The sequence below is a fragment of the Calidris pugnax genome, unplaced genomic scaffold, assembly GCF_001431845.1.
Source record: "Calidris pugnax isolate Ruff unplaced genomic scaffold, ASM143184v1 scaffold219, whole genome shotgun sequence".
NCBI classification, from domain to species: Eukaryota; Metazoa; Chordata; class Aves; order Charadriiformes; family Scolopacidae; genus Calidris; species Calidris pugnax.
In genome coordinates this window covers 14,012,663-14,029,816 of record NW_015094507.1, presented here as the reverse complement: position 1 = coordinate 14,029,816, position 17,154 = coordinate 14,012,663, and the positions used below count along the sequence as shown (strand labels likewise).

Below are 17,154 nucleotides of genomic sequence, written 5' to 3'. Positions count from 1 at the left end.
TTTATTTCCGTCTCTAACACCAACTCCGATGTCTGTAAATATTAACCAAGCATGGAATTAAATCTTTCTCTATTTCTGATGTACGGGTGCTCTGCGCTTCTCTGCTTTACCTGCCCATCTGTCCCCTGTCCCCGTGCTGTGGGGATTCCCCCGGCACTCATCCAGATTCCAGAGGAGCAGGAGACAGGGAATGGCTTTGGCTTCGTCTGGTGGGCGCCGTCCCCAGATCAGATGCACCTTCTCACTCCTGAGGGCCGGGCAGCGATACGGGGAGGCTCACGGAGGCGTTTGTCACCGTCTCCAGCCGGGCAGCGCGCTCCAGGAACATCGCCTCTCCTTTCCCGCTCATTTTCAGGTCAGAAAGTTTTGTGGGGTTTGTTGTGGTTTTGGGTTTTCATGCTGAGCTTTCTCACTGTGGGTGCACAGAGCAGAGCTGCAGCTGCTCAGGAACTCGAGTGCTCACAATGTCTGTCTCCACACACAGAGCAAGGCTACACCCAGGCAGTGCTTCTCTCTGGCTGTGCAGGACTTCCATAGACATCACAATTTTTTTCTTGGTTTGTTTTAATTTCTTTGATCTCCTGGGACTCAGTGTGTGGGGGCCAGCTCTCCTCACAGTGAACTCCTCACAGTTAAAACTCTGCCCTGCAGAGCCCGGCAAGCGTTCCAAGTTCTGCTTAATGCCTGACTTGCAGGGACACAAACGTTTCGTGTCTCCCTTTCAAGAGGAGGGAGGCTCAATGATGTGTGCAGAGACGCTTGGAGGTTTGAGCCTCGTCCCAGAGGTACCACACCAGGTGAGTGACTGGTTTTTGCAGGGGTGCAGCACTGACAGACCCTTCCTATTTCACAGGTGGTGGGAGAATTAACTTCTCAGTGTCTGTAACGCCTGGAGCCCAGCCAGCTGATAGTGCAAAGCACCTTTGGGATGGATGGCCCAACTCAGGTTTTGAGGCTTTAGCTACCGAACTCCTGCTACTCCTACTCCAACTGCTCCTTCTGGAGAGGGAGGGATTAGGGTGGCTCCGGCGGGGAAAGCTCTGGGTTTCAGAAGCAGAGGAGGGTGGGGGAGCAGCTTCCTTGGGCAAACCAGCATTTGCCCCTGGGTTCCAAGACCAAAAGGCAGGAGTGCCTGGCAAGAAAGTTATTTATCGGGTTTGTTCTGCCCTTTGGAGGCTTTTGCTGTTGTGGCTGTTGTCACCAAGTGTCTGCACTGGTGAGTAGCAGCGTTAAACAGCTGTGCAGTTGCATTACATTAGTTAAGGGTTCCACAGCCACAGAGCCTGAGGACAAGACACATGCTCCTCTTAGTGTCAGGATTCTGCTCTGGCTCTTAATCATCAAGCTCCACTGATTACAGAGAAGTCTTTCACAGGAACCTCTTAGCCCCGAAGTTTTTGTGCCACATTTTTCTGTCTGCATCTTTTCTGCTCTTGTTGCAGGACCTACAGGAGAGACTGGGGTGTTTCGCTGTGCCCTGAAGTCAGCCCTCGCCAGGTGAGCAAAAACCAGTTATTTATTGCCAGGTAAGAGACTGGTGTGGCTGTAAGAGAAGGCAGAGAGTGGGCTGGTGCCAGGGAGGAGCAGGGGCTGCCCAGGGAGCTGAGGCTTCTGCATCAGCACGTCCTTGCTCTGCTGCTCTTCCATTCAGCATCTGGAACTGCCCCAGCTGCAGGTTCCTGGGTGTGAGCTCCAGATCCACCTCTGCTCTTCTAAATTCTGTACTGGTTTTGGCAAACGTAAACCTCTGGACCCAACCTTTGTCCCTGCCCAAGCCACCAGGTTTGGGCCCTGCCTCTGAAATGCAGTTTGGCTCCGTTTTTCCACAGCACCTCGAAGTTGTCAAGTTGTCACTGCAAGGTGATGGTGCAGGCTGCAACCAGTAAGAACTCAGCAGTGCTTCAGGAAAGAGGGGAATGAGTACACGTGAGTAATGCAGCAGTGGTTACTGACTGTTGAGCTTGGAAGCCCTCACTTCTGTGCCCTGAATTCCATGGATTTACAGATGAAAGGTAATTCTATCTATATCTGCACCCAGGTTCTTGGGCCAGAGGGTCTCGAGAGCTGTGCTGAAGAGCCCTTGTGCTTTTAGGCCTGTCCCGTAATCTCGTTTTGGGCCATTCCCATAAAGATCAATATTTCATCCTCTATAAAGCATCCTTCACCTTTGAGTCCTAATGTGTTATCAATCAGCTCTTCTTAGCTATAAATAACCACACAGCAATCAGCTGCTTTGTGCTTTTTAGCACAAAAAGACACAATTTCCAGAAGCAGCAGCACCAACAGCCTCTTCTGCCCCTTTGGTCTCTCGAACATGTCACACCCAAGTGCTGTCCAAAGAAATACTTAATTACAAGCCAGCAGGCAGCAAATTCTGCTCCTGTGCACTAGTGTTTCTGTAATCTTTGCATTTCTAGTCATGGCTTACGATTTTCTTCTTAATTTAATAGCTTTCAGGAAAAGTACCTGACTTTCAGGAGAATTCAAACTTCTGTAACTCTTTTTCTTCTAAGTTTTGCCTTCCCCGCTTACCCTCCCCCAAACCTGTCCAGACAGTCAGTACATCAGTTGCAGAATCATGGAGAAATAGATAATTGAATATTCACACATGCAGAAACAACCCAGGCAGAATGTGGAACAATGTGGAAACAAGCGCGAAAAGAGGCGGCATCTGTTTATTGAAAATTAGAATGTAGAATAAATTAAGAGGGCAAGGTTAAAACACTTCATCTGCAGGCAGAGTTTGTAGGGGAGGAAGACTTTGCAGGAAGTTTAGCACATAGGCTATAGAAAGGGGCTTGTGCAGTTTTATTTTTGCAAAACAAACTTTTTTTTTTTTCCTCAAGGACACATTTTAAAAGGGACAAAAAGTGTCCAGATAAAGAATGGTTTCCCAACAGAGATGATTATATTTAGCTGTTTCACACCAACGCCAGAATTAAAATGCTTAAAATGTTAACTCTTGCTGGGGGTAGATGAGGCTGTTTTGCTCTGCTTCAAGTACTGAAGATGAGAGTAAGTATTTTTAGGGCTACCCTCAATTCTTGCAAGGGAATGCTGGGCTGAGTTTTCCATGAGCCTATACAGGTCATGTTGGCCCTTTTGAAAATGATTAATGAATTTAGCAAACTTACATTTGTAATGCCTCTTTGGGTGATGTTTTACAGGGAGGAGAGTAGATCCAAGCTCGCGTTTGATGGACTGAAAAAATGCAGTGAATTTGGTTGTGACGTGGAATTTCTGCTGGCATGTCCCAGGGCCTGCAAAGACATCCCATCTATGAACACAGGACCTGAGTGTCAATTGTTGGTGTCGTTCTCTCCACACCCTCACGTTTGTTACGGTAAGTCTATGAAAGGTTTTTCCATTTCCAAGCTGCTCAAGTAGACAAAAGCCATATCCTAGTCATTCATCATAAACCAAGCTTAATTATGCTGGGACATATTGACACTGCATCAGATTTTTTTTTTTAATCTTCGACATAATTTTATAAGCATTGCTAACAGATGGGCTGATTACACTGAATTTGAGTTTTAAGTAATAGTTTAAAAATTATAAAATATGATTAAGCTGAAAATACCCATGCATACATAATTTTCAAAAGCTACCGAAAAAAGGAAAACCAGGGTGCAATAAAACCTCTTTTCTGTTTCCTGAGGGAAATACATTTAGGTGGACAGTCAGAGTTCCTTAAATGACTCTCTAAGTAGTGTGTGCTGTTGGCAGCTCCTCTACTGTGCAATTACAAGAGACACGTACAACCTTATTCTTTCCGTAGCTCTGCTGCTCTATTCCAGCATAAAAGGCATAAATTTTTCTATTTCAGAAGCTCTTTTATTGAAACAAGTGCCTTCCCCCCTCTATTTTTTTTTTTGTCATTGAAAATGAAAGCAAAGAGTAATTTAAATTACCATGTTCCTGCTCTTTAATAACAATAACAAATGGGAAATTCTTATAAAATAGAGGGACAGCTTTGTGGGACTAATGGAAGTTGCATGTGAATTTTGAACAGAGGTTTGTTTTTTTTTTTTCAGTTATGATTTTAAGGTTACTAAAGGAAAGCTAAGCCAGGCTTCCCTCTGCCTGCCACTGTTCAGGGTGTGCTGGGCAGCTGGTTTGTGTCACAAGGATGGTAATGGGTCAGAGGCGATGGGTATCCTGAATTCTGGAATAGGGGAAATATAAAAATGGAATAATTTCTATTCAGCTCTCAAGTCTATATATTGCAAAAAGCAAAGGGTAGAGTAGTCCTCTGGAACAGTCCTCAGGCCAGAGAGATCAGGGTACAAAATGCTCCCAAGGCTCACCCTGCTGTACTTTAAACAGGGCTCTTGTCACCGTTACTGGCCTTTCCAAAGGAAAGATGTTGGGCTTGGACCATGCAAGAGGCTCAGGGGAAGAAAAAGCTTACTGAGATTTAATATTGTGTTAAAACTCCATTGATGTGTGGGGATCCTGCAGTTAGAGTAATTAACTACTGTTCAAAATGGTTCAACTTTTTCAGACCTAGAAGGGGAGCAGGACTAAGCCGAGGTGTGTGTGTTGAATGGGCAGGGGTTGAGTTCCTTCCCTCTGACGGAGGCTGAGGTACCACTCACCAGTAGGTGGAAGGCCTATTTTCAGATGTACAGCAAGGCAATCCCTATTGCTTATTAAGCCAAGTGAGGAGGCACTTTGCATCTATATGCAGATGAACCGCTCCTGTCAGGGGTAGCAACTGGTGTACAAGCTTTCCAGCATCTCCTGCTCGTTAGCTTAAGCAGTTCTCCACGCACTGTGTGAGGAAACTAGACATTCGTACTGTTGTTAAACCAAACTCTTCATATGGAAAATAATACAGAAAGATTTAATTTAAATAATGTTCAGTATCCTGAGTAGCCTTTATAGAGACAGCACCCAAGAAGACATAATACATCATTTCTTTTAGTTCATGGTGGGTTTCAGTCTTTACTTATTTTCTAAATTGTACTTAAAATCAGCACTTTCACCTTTCCTCCTGTTTGGTTTTGGGCTGTTGTTTTGGTGTATCCTTGGTAAGTCAGGCCAGAGGAGCACTCTGCAAGCCTTCATCTCCTCATTACTGCTGTCAGAACTGTCAGTCACATCTGCAAATATCCATACCAAATAATTAGGCCAATCCAGACTGCCCAGTTGGCGGTGGTTGATGAATACGATGCAAAACGCTTTATTTCTGTTCGCATTAACTTTTTGACAGAGAAGAATGATAATTTCCAAACTGTTTAAATTAGTTTCTCACGCACCAGGAGCTGCTGCACATTTACATAAAGCCCTGTTGCTTTTTCAGAAACTTCCAACCACCAGATAGTATTAAATAGGTCTTTAACAACCTACTAAACACATCATCAAGTGTTTTGTTATAATATCTGCTCTATCCTTTAAAAGTCAAAGGTTTTTATTTTCAGGAAGCAATACTCCAGTCAGAGATCTGGTCTGTAAGCCACTGGGTGGCAGGACTCAAAGTTTGAAGACATCTTTATTAATGTCCCTTGGAGCAGTTGGTTTTTTTGGTTTTTTTTTTTGTTTTTTTTTTAAAAAAAAAGCTTTTTAGAAACACAAGCCTCCTGAGATTCATAAAACTCCTCCCAGGTACAGAAGCTACAATGCAAGTTCAATGAGTCACTTTCATAATGAAAAGAGCCTCCATGTTCTGCACTATTAAGTAGCCTAAAGAGGCTTTTAGTTACTGCATTATCTGGAGTAACGACAGCCGATTTAGGCAAAAAGATTATCTAGTTCGACTTGATAAGATTACTGTAACCAAAGAGAAGCTGCTCTGAACAAGATTTTAGGGATTTTTTTTTTTTTTTTTTTACATCTCAGCTGTAAGTTACAGTATTACCACAAGAGTTCCTCTTGGCATCTTAAACCTATCACCTGATTTTTGGGATTTTTTTTTTTTTTTTTTGTGGAGCTATTAGACACAAAAATAATCTTTCTTTCCCATTAATATGGTAAAGTTAAAATTTGAATAACTGTAAAAGTAAGCAGCCTGCTCCCCAGTGTTGCCATTAAGGGCAAACTTCCCCACTCCCGAAGCCCAGTAAGTGCTTGCAGAAATACAGGCTATTGAGGGAAGTGAAAAATATGAATAGCACAGCCATTAATGAAAGCTTCCTGAGAACTGTAGGAAAAAAAATACAGAAAAAGTTACAGAGCTAGACCTGTCCTGGAAAGACCCCAGAGACAAATATTTGAAAGATCCAACTTTCCAGGCAAACAGGAGTAATTACTAACCTATGATCAAATGGAATAAATTGCCCAAATGAGTATTTTCTTTAAAAGTCTATCCTCTCTTCTTTTTTTTTTCCCCTCACACCATTTACACCCAGTCTAAGCTAAACAGATAATTAACAGTGTCATGACTAATAGAAAGATCATGGGATCACTGGAGTTCATGGGTTAATTTTAAGAACATAGTATTGAAAAGGAAGAGAATGGGAAATTTGAACCTACCTTTTCTTGTATTACCCACAAAGACAACAGGAGAGATTTTTGCACTGGAATCTGAAAGACTTTAATGTTTTCCAAGAGGAGGGAGGTTAAGACAGCTCTAGACATCTTGTGCAACCTTACACAGGCTTAACAGGCAGAGGGTGGCTCCATCGGACGGGGAATGCACTGCATTCAATAACAATGGTACTAGAAAACACCGTTTTTTCCTCATTCTACTAAAATAATAAATTAGAAATTACAAAATTTATGACTTTAAGAACATACTAAATATTATTTTCAGAAGTACAGCATTAAGAGAGTCGGGTCTTGCTCAGTGTGAATTGAGTTGTGAAATTACTTTGATTCTTTGAAATCCTACCTCCTGTGTTGCAGTCCGGGCTCCGCTCATGTTTTAACGTAGTGAGTTTGCCGGATCTTTCAATCACCATTCAACAGTACAGTGAAAGTTATTCTTCAGATGCACGACAATATTCCAATACCACAGAAATTATTAAAATTAATATGTAACTTGGGGAAAGAACCCACAAAATTGAGAAATTTATTGCCGTTATAAAGAAAAAGAACTTGGCTAGCGTGTCGTAGAGCGTAGCTTTAGGTATCAGCAGTGTCAGAACATTCCAGAGGAAAGGATTATTCATCAGCACTCTGCCAACCTGTCTCATTGTCCAGTTTTTGTATCTCGTTTTGTCCAGCCTCTGGGAGGTAAGATAAGAGTCTTTTATAGGCTTCTCTGTTGAAAAAAAAAAACAAAAAAAAAGGGAACGTGTTACTTAAGCAATCTCATAGATCCTAGGAGTAAAAACACAAAATTCCTAACCACATGGTTTACATACTGGGATATTAAAGCACAGGAACTTCCCTTCTCCCCCTCCCTATCCATTCAACTGCTTGCTTTGCTGTGAATTTTTCACGTGGCCAAGTTGGAAGAAGAATAAGGCCTGCATTGTTTATGGCTGGGACTGCAGTGAAGGTGCTTCAGAAGCCTACTTAGTAAACTGCTGTGAAATAGATTTTTTTTTGTTTGTTTGTTTTAATTTTAAAACAAGGAGTTTCCAAGGCTTAGATGAGGTTGGCATTCAGACCTCATCATCTTTGTTATCTTAGTTCTGCGTAAGGGATCTCTCTGTGACTCGTGCCCCAGCATCAGGCACAGACCAGGAGTGACACAGGCTGAGCCCATCCTCCTCAAGAAGGAGCAAAGACCTTTTTAAAATAAACCTCCAATGCAGAAGGGAACTGCCACTCAAGAGGATCTTCCAGAAGGATGTATACATGTTGACAAGACTTTTCACCTTAAGTTCATTCTAATACTCTCCAACCTAGACAACATAATTATTGGTTAAAGTACTGCCTCTGACATGTTGGTCTATTCTAATTATCTATCTTTGTCAGGAAATATTAAATTGAGCAAACAAAACTGCAGTTTTCATACTAGTCCCTTGCAATAACAACACTGGACATCACCTCTGTAAGCATCTAATGCAACTTCTGAGCTTTGTTTCTGTTATACATATGTGTTTCCACTGTAATGTCTATATTAATTGCACCAAATATATTCATATAATGTTATTTAATGGCCAGGACTGAAAAGAGAAAAATCAGCTATTTGTGTTCTTGCAATAAAACGTTCATGGATCACCTTAGACTGCTGGGTGATGGAGCACATTCTAAATACAAATTATGAATACAAAACATCAACAACAGGTTAGATAATATGTATGTTAAGTCATCAGGCTAAAAAATTTAGCTCTTCAGTAATTTCCAAGCATCTCTTTTGGGAAGTTTAAACAACCTGCTTTTTTTTTTTCATATTTTGTAGGTAAAGGGATGAATTTTACCTTATTAACACTATAAAAAAATTCATAAAAATTGGCTATGAAATACATTATCAAAAGATCAAAAGCAGGCAGTATGAAAATCCTGCTGCGCCTGTCGGAGAGAGGAGGCCAACATTTTCTGGGCACCCACAACTCCCTTGTATGTTTATATTACGAGAGAAAATTGAAATTAAGCTACGGGTATTTCTTTTCCAAGCACCTCAGATCATACCTGATTATACCCTAATTTTACATATTACGCTTAAAGTCCCTTAAAACAGGGACTGAGAGGAAAATTCTTTGAGGCGGGAATTCTTTATTCTGTTTTGCAACACACAGTGGAGTGAGCAGAGGTAACCAGGCTTAGCAGAAATTCTACCGAGGTCTGTATAAAACATCTCTGAAAATATTTAGCAAATAAAGATGGCTAAAAACCATGAAAGGCCTGGGCAAAAGGAGATTTCTGGCTGAATGCACTTAAAATAACTCATTTTTGAGTATCGGTGCTGCTGTCTACATTGCTTTCTTTCAGGAGAATAAACCTCCCCTGCTCACTGTCAAAACCCAATATTAAATAAAAATCAAACCTCTGTGCAGTGTTTCTTCCAAGACCTTGTTTGTGCTCCGAATCCTTCAGGGCCTGCGTGATGGTGGGGATCAGGCCGGTGACCAAGGTCTGGTCCAGGATGGCCACTGTCTGGAGCACGCTGAAGACCCGGTGATCGTACACGGCCGTGTAGTCCTGGATAAACTGCCTGGTGGGATGGACACACACACACACACACATTTCATGCAAGGTCAAAACGAGATGCAGAGAACATGCCAAGAACAACCAAAGAGTCTCATCAGAACAAGCCATCTGGCCGCGTGGCAATTTCCGTATCGTTCCACTGAAATACTCTACATGGAATACTTTCTTCAAAGGAAGCCACCACGCTTTTGAAGGCTTGTGCTAAAAAATCTCATGTTTCTTTCCAACAATGTGTCAGATTCTGCTGCTGTTTCACCAGGGCTGACCTGTTCCAGAGCACTGCACTTTGCAACGTGTCTGAACGCAAAACTAAACCATGAATGTATTGTTAAATAAAAAATAATAATTAAAAAAAATAATCAGCAAAACAAGAGATGTAGATTGAAGCCTGCAGAAATAGTGTTGGCACTTCTTATCAAGCTCCACTGGGTCAGGGAGGAGCAGCTCCACAGGCAGCACCACCCACTTGTCCTCCTGAGGGTTGGAGGTCATTAAAGATCACAGATTGCATTCCAATCAGAAGTACCACCCTGGGGATGACACATCCCAGGGAGGTGATGTATCATGGACAGGCTGGCACTGCCCACAAACATCCATTCCTGTTCCAGTGAGTCTCTCTGGAGCTTTCATCCAGACATGACCCAGCAGAGCACCAGCTCCTGGGGCTGCAAAATGCCTGGGGTCTCAGCCCACACAGCTCTTCTGCTGTACCCATGTGAGAAACAGGTTTCATTTTGCAGAGGTATGGAATAAGTATCATTTACATTATAATAATCTATTACTTGTCACAAAATTAAATCAATTAAAAAAAAAAAAAAAGCTAAGGATTTGACCTCTTTTATATGCACTTCAAATTAGGCACACACATTTCTCACAGCACCTAATACTGACCATCTCCATTCACCAGGAGTTCTTCCCTCTGTGTCACACACCTTTAAAACAGCACAAATCCACAAAAAGCAGGTACGTTTCTCTCCTCTACTTTTTTTTCCTCTGGCTTTTTGGCCAAGCTACGTTGAAAATCAGTGCCAAAAGCACCGCTATTTAAATACCATAAACAAGTGACAATGCAGTATGTTAAGGATAATTAGTTATTTTCAAAAAACATGTTTGCTGTCAATTGGCTTACAGCAGCTTCACTGCCAATTGGCATATTTTCTGGTTACCTAAATACAGAAGTCAGCTGGGTGGCACGTTCTCCTCCTGACCCCGCTTGGCAGCCTTCTACCACGTACTGGAGAATGTCGGTAGAGATTTTTTTAACTGTAAAAGAAAAATCACAAGATTCACACAGAGCTCTTGAACTGACCATCTGGAGAATGTCTTTCATGAAGGCTACAATTTTTAAATGAGGGGAAAAAAAAAAAAAAGGTTTTATTTTACTTTGATGCAAGGGAAATGACTGTGAGAGCAGTTAGACTGGCTATAAAGAACAGAACGAATCACAGATGTATGCAAAAAGTCTTCTTTTTACCACCATTATCCTTTAAACATACAGATTTTTAAGTACACTGTGGCCTTGTAAAGCAGAGACACACACACTTACTGGAAATAAATAGAGATGTTATTTAAATTTAAGTTCTGTTTGTATTCTTTAAACATTCCTATTTGAATTAAAGAAAAGCAGTCGTGGCATTATAAACCTTTATAAATGATATAAACCTTTAGGTGGAAGAAAACTTCCAGAGTTACCAAACCTGAGAAATGAGATGGGAAAAATGGGGAGAAAGGAAATGCTTTTCAGATTCCTGAGAATTTAACCATTAGTTCATTAGAGAGCGAAATGAGGCAGGACTTCTCTGCCTTATGGAGACAGAGGTCCCAGACCAGTTCATGAAAAAAGAAAGCTTGTCCAGTTTTTCCAGCCAAAATATCTCGTTTACCTCATCTGAGAGTCTTAAACATTGAGATGAAAGCTGCTGAGCAGCACAGACGTCTTACAGGTGTGCAGAGATGTCGTTAAAGCAAACGAGCAGCTCACCTTGTGGCTCATTAACCAACACCATGCATTTCAAGACGGCCGGGAGAACCGAGTCAACGTCACACAGTTCCGTGCTCTGGGCTCTCTGAAGGACTTCAAGAATGAAGGCAAGAACCGAGGCCAGGCGAGGAGGTGGAGCGTTACCTTTGAACTGCAGGTAGTTTTCACTGGGAAGGCAAAACAAACCCAAACAGAGTCTATAATTTGATTTTTTTTTCCATTCAATGCAAGCACCATACACCTTAAAATAACTCTGTGATATTCCAGCAGGAGGCCTATTACACAGATTTCTATCTTTCTCTAGGGCTCAACTAATGGCTTCTATTTGTCTTAGTCTCTGAAAAGACTCCCAATTTATCAGAGGACAGTGATGACTTCTGACTCTTCTGTTGAGAGGGAAGTGAGAAATAACAGTTGTCATAATTATAGTTAGAAAGCTGAGTGTGACTACAATAGTTAAAATACAAAGGCGGCTCAAAAATAACTGAAAAAAGGGAGGAGTCCAGATTTTACGACCCTAAAACAACATCCAAAATACAACTGTTGTGCAATTTCTTTATTTAGCTTTATGTGCTTTTGTCAACTCCCGATCCAACTTGTGGTAACAGCTCTGCTGTTACATTGGTGCTGTTACTTTCTTTTTGTCAACAGTATGTTGTGATGGGACAGCCAAAGTCTGCTTTTGCTCCATCAGAATTAACACAATCAACTTCAGGGTAAGACTTGTCACAAAGAAAACAGGTGACCTGTCCATCTGCAACAAGAGCAGATTTTGGCATCACGCACATGGAGTGTTCCAATTTGAACGGCTCGATTTGTTATTTTTCCACAAAAGGATACATGAATCAGAACTACTGTTGGTTTAACATTACCAAGTACTTTACTGAAATCTGAAGACAGTAAGTTTAAATTGAAGCATTTAGGAGAGAAGAGCACAGATACAAAGAAAACACAGCATTTATTCATCAATCACTTCACAAAAGCACTCCCAGAACCTTCAAAATTACTTTTTAGACATTTAATATTAGGTGCCATCAGCTACCCAAACAAGGCACGCGTGTTTACTGAGCAATGCATAATTAAAACCCACCATCCTTGTTAGAAACTTAACTAAAGCTGCTTCTACAACTTGGAAATGAGGCCTGACTTTCAGAGATCTGAGTATTTCATTGCACAGCTTCAAAGCTCTGTGAAAGTTGTAACACTTCACTTCTGTATTTCTTGTACCACAGGGTCTTACTTTAATATTAGCAACTCTGAAATCTTCTATCTCACTAATTTACTATGAAAATTTCCCACTCATTTTTTGGGGTGCCCTTCCACCAAAACGTTTCTCTGACCTGGATAACACACCCCGGATCGTGTGGTTCGGTTTCCCCTGCGCAGCAGCGAGACAGACACTAGCATTCATACAGTACTCTATAGGTATTTACGTACAGACCCGGCGCCTGCCTCCTTAGCACCCACCAGGCTGCAAATCAGGCTGCTGCTCACTTCTGGGATGTTCTTCCCAGGAACGTCTCCTGTCCCACAAATCAAATGCCCTTACACTTTCAGAACTTTCTCTCCACTATCGATCTTAAAATCCCACGTTCCTGCACACATTCACAAACTATTAAGCTGACAAAGTCTGAGTATTTGTAAGTTTAAAAACATGTTAGAATTAAGATTGTGAAATCTTAATTCACTCCCTTAAATACAGGCTTTACAAGATTGCCTATGATACTTCCCCAAAATCATCATTAAAATTCTCTTAATCAACGTGTGTACACAGAAAAACGCAATTCCCTTGGATACAGGTAATCACCTTATATTCGAGGGGGTTTCATTCCTCTCCCAATGTGGACATAAAGTACGGATTGTTCCTTATTCTCCAGATATATAAAATAGATTTGGTCTTTCAGCAGCAGCAGAGACCCAGCATTTACAGCTGCTGTTGACGTTGTGTGAGGAGTGAAGCAGTACTGTCTCCTTGCCTCTTTCCATACCCCAAATTTCCCAATTCCCCGTGGCAGCTGGCACACCTGTGTGCACCCCGACATCTACACAGCAACGAGGCCTCATACAGGTAACTGTGACAACTGTAAGCTCTATGACTCTGTGACCCTAAACACAAACACATAATGCTGTATATTGTGTATATATATATATATATATAATTTTTCTAGAAATACACTTGCTCTTCATGTGGCCCCCTGCGATACCTTTACTTACAGCTAGGACCTCCATCCTCGGGGACTCTCTCACTGGTCTCCTTCCAGTCTCCTTCCAGACCTTCCCAGTTCTACTCTCCTGCTCTATCCACATTGTCCTTCCACCGCTCCCTGCCCAGCAACTCACAGGCTCTTCCCACCCCCAAACTATCAGTTACTGAGCACAGCGGCGTTCCCTTTCTCATTAGCTATTTTTGAGATCTGAATAAGCGATTTTTTAATATATTTTTTTTTAAACTGCTGGTCCTTACTTTATGATGTGCAGAGTGGTCTTCCTCAGGCGGAGCACCTGGGGGGCTGTAATGGCAGTGCCCAAGGCAGTCAGCATAGGGTGCTGCCCGGCTCCAAGCGCCGTCGGAGAAGAAGGGAGAAATCGCCCAAAATACTGTTGAATAATGCTCCCCAGCAGCTGATTTAAATAGGCACCCTGTGTTTGGGACTGACAACATACAAAGGACAGGCCCTGTAGAAGAAAATTTGTAAAAGTGAGAAATGGAATAAATTTTTAACAATACTTTTCAATAGATCTTAAGCAACCCTAGGCTAAATACTCCCTCCACGCTGTGTAAACTGCTGCACACAGAGTAATTATTGCATGATAAATAAGCATCGGTGATTTGCTGCAGATTTGATGGTCTACAAGTGAACACAGAGCCAGAGCAAGGCTTGCAACAGAGATATATTGGAAAATAAGCTTTGGGACACGAAAGCTCCCCTTCACATTTGAAATAAAACCTTGGCATTTCAGACCCGAGCAGTGTTTCTGTGCCTGAGAGCTCCTCATTTCTTCTTCAACTCGATGCGTGGTCTAACAAAGCACATTAGTCGGGTAAGATTTATGAAGGGAGAGGGAGAATACCACATCTGTTTGTGCAGCACCCTCTGAAATTTTTGTACGAACGACATAGCAGAAAAATGAGCACTTTGAATCGTGGTCTGACAAGAAAAATTTTGCTCATAGTGTGAACAAATTAGGGTAAATTAGGCACCATTTATAAGGGATTTAGAAAGTTCTTTTAAAATCTGGTGAAGAGAAGGCTAAAACTGCTGTGATTTATCCAATATAAGCTATATTGATCCAAAGAAAAATCTATAATTAAAGTAGTTGCCCAGAAAGTGCCTATCACACTACCCATGGTTATACAACATACACACGGTACGTCTCTGAAAAAAGAGTATTCTTCTTATTGGTATAAGTTGCTGTGAGAGAAAGTTAAGAGTTTCCTTCCCCTTTCTTTGAGTACTAAAAGGAAGAAGAACAAATGACTAAGAAAAAAGCCCCCAAAACCTCCAGTGCTCTCCTGTCACAAGGGTCACAGTCAGCAGCACAAACAGAAGCCTCTTGAGAATTCAGTTTTCACAATAGTTTTGACCAACGAGAAGTTCAAGCACAGAGTTCTCTAGACAGCAACTGCAACACATCTTCACACTTCCACTAGCATTGCAATCCCGACTCCCGTTTTAGTCCTACTAAAATTCAGGATCATCTGCCAGAATACTGATGGTCGTTGGGGTAAGCCAATATATGAACAAATAGTTCAAGACAAGTTGCTTTTGTTCCCCAGCTACTGACAAAAAGTGTTTCCGCTGCTTTTTACATAGGAGTCCCTGCCCAAAAAGATTTTCATCTATACCTGTCTGGGTGAACGTGCCAGAACAATTCTTTCAGGAGAAAAAGCAGGATGAAACAGCTGAGGGTCATCTTAGCACTTTCTTGAAATGGGGAGTTCCAACTTTTGGTTACACAGTAAACAAATGCAGAAAACATGAGATCTCAAGATGTGAGGCGCTTCAGGACCTGCCTGAAGGCTTGCTGTAGGTGACCCCCTTGAACACAGACGTAGAATCATAGACTTGTCTAGGTTGGAAGGGACCTTTGTGATCATCTAGTCCAACCATCAACCTAACTCATAAAAACCCCCATCAATAAACCATGTCATTAAGCACTATATCAACCTGCCTTTTGAACACCTCCAGGGATGGTGCCTCAACCCCTTCCCTGGGCAGCCAATTCCAATGCTTGATAACCCTTTCAGCATCAAAAATTTTCCTAATATCCAACCTGAGCCTCCCCTGGTGCAACTTGAGGCCATTTCCCCTTGTCCTATTGCCTGTGACTTGGGAGAAGAGACTGATCCCCCACCTTGCTACACCCTCCTTTCAGGGAGTTGTAGAGAGGGATAAGGTCTCCCCTCAGCCTCCTTTTCTTCAGGCTGAACAACCCCAGCTCCCTCAGCCTCTCCTCATAAGGCTTGTTCTCCAGACCCCTCACCAGCTTCATTGCCCTTCTCTGGACCCGCTCCAGCCCCTCAATGTCTTTCTTGTGGTAAGAGGCCCAACCTAACGTGCTGTTTAGGTTTTAACTTTAATACTTCCAGAGCTCCTTGGTAATTTTGGTAAGTCCTAATGAGATAAAAACACAGTGCCTGAACTGCGGCTTTGACAAACGGTTCAGATTCTCTCCTCCTTTTGTGCACATGCAGCAAAATTCTGTAGGAAAAAGCAGCTGCTGCTGTATCAGAATTCTTAAAAACACTGGCAAGTGTCAGACCCAGAGAGGCTGTTACAGATGACAGATTATTTAGTACGTAAACTTGAGCGCTTGGTGTTTTCAATAGGATGTTGCAGCAGGCACAAAGAAGGGTTTGTCTGTGGTTTCTGTACTACAGCTCTTACAAAAAGACAGAAAATATCCCACAATCCCAAAATCAGAGCTGGCACTCACTCAAAAAAATCTGTGAGAAAGTGTATTAACCTGTCTGATAAAGGGGACACAAAGAACCTTACAGAGGACACCTGTAGGAATACATGAAGAACTTAACACCTGTGATGAACTAACAATGATAATTACTAAAGTAAGACAGTTCTTCAAATTGTGGATAGCAGAAAAAACCATGATAAAATCCTCACACGTGAAGGGCTCACATGATCTATAGCATCAAAGCTCTTCAGTGGAGAATCATTTAACCCTGACGCTTCTACTGTTCCCTAAAAGTTTCCAGAGAGGAACTTGGATTGCTCTTTTGGACACGAAGGCCCATTGACTTTAGCTCAACACTGTGTTCTTTATTTTGAACTCCTCCTTTTTTATTTTTTAACAAAGTGCAGAGAGCAACAGACCTGCACGAGGCCTGACAACGCCGTATCCCGAGTGGCACAAGGGGTAAATCACCAACAGGACAGTAGCTGCAGATCTCTGAGTACAATGGCAAAATATCCCAGGCAGCACCAGCCAAGGATGTGATTACAAGGAAATCCCATGGAACTTTCTTCTCTTAAATCCTACCGGTAATTAACAGAGATGAAGGAAGCTACTGTTCACAGGAGAGAGAAAAGAAACACATGCTACTGGACTGCAATTCTGGACTGGAGATCTGAAATCAATCACATCAGACCCCTAGGACAATCCCTACAAAGCAGATGGACTTTAAAGGGTTGAGAGAGCTGCTCTTTTTTCTTAACTATGTTCTTTAGCCATCTTCTGAGGTTAAAAAAAACCCACAGAAACAACAAAGACATTTTATAAGGGGAGCAGAGGGGCATGACAACATCTGCTCCTCATTTTAGTAGAAAGGCAACCGATTCCTGTGTGTGTTCACTGCAGGAACCTTTTGTGGCCAGAGCTGCCTCTTTCTTCTGATTTATCCCTCTATCTGTAAATCACCTGTGGAGAGCGGAGAACCGATTAGTATGGATTACTGGAACTATTCACTGCAGAAATGCCAAGGTACCTAATGATGACTTACAATATCAGTCCTGCTGTTGGAATAAATCTGCTGTTCACCAATTAATGTTGTACAATTCCTATTAAACACATACTATAATTCACAAAACGTATTAATAAGCTTGCTCAAATATCGGACCACAGATGTGGCTCACAGGAGGGCTTTTAAGGTCTGATCTCTGACAAATGCTGAG

The 17,154-nt window shown here is 42.0% G+C and overlaps 1 protein-coding gene across 1 annotated transcript in view; it reads right to left on the bottom strand.

The window, feature by feature from the left end:
• Nucleotides 1-6,519: 6,519 nt before the first annotated feature.
• Nucleotides 6,520-17,154, bottom strand: part of MMS22L (MMS22 like, DNA repair protein) — a 91,317-nt gene continuing 80,682 nt past the window's right edge. Inside the window, exons 22-26 of the mRNA XM_014964442.1 lie at nt 13,488-13,699; nt 11,024-11,190; nt 10,209-10,305; nt 8,879-9,046; nt 6,520-7,204 (exon numbers count right to left, since the gene is read on the bottom strand). Coding sequence (XP_014819928.1) covers nt 7,105-7,204; nt 8,879-9,046; nt 10,209-10,305; nt 11,024-11,190; nt 13,488-13,699 — 744 coding nt within the window. The 3' untranslated portion in view covers nt 6,520-7,104. The remainder of the gene's footprint in view (nt 7,205-8,878; nt 9,047-10,208; nt 10,306-11,023; nt 11,191-13,487; nt 13,700-17,154) is intronic.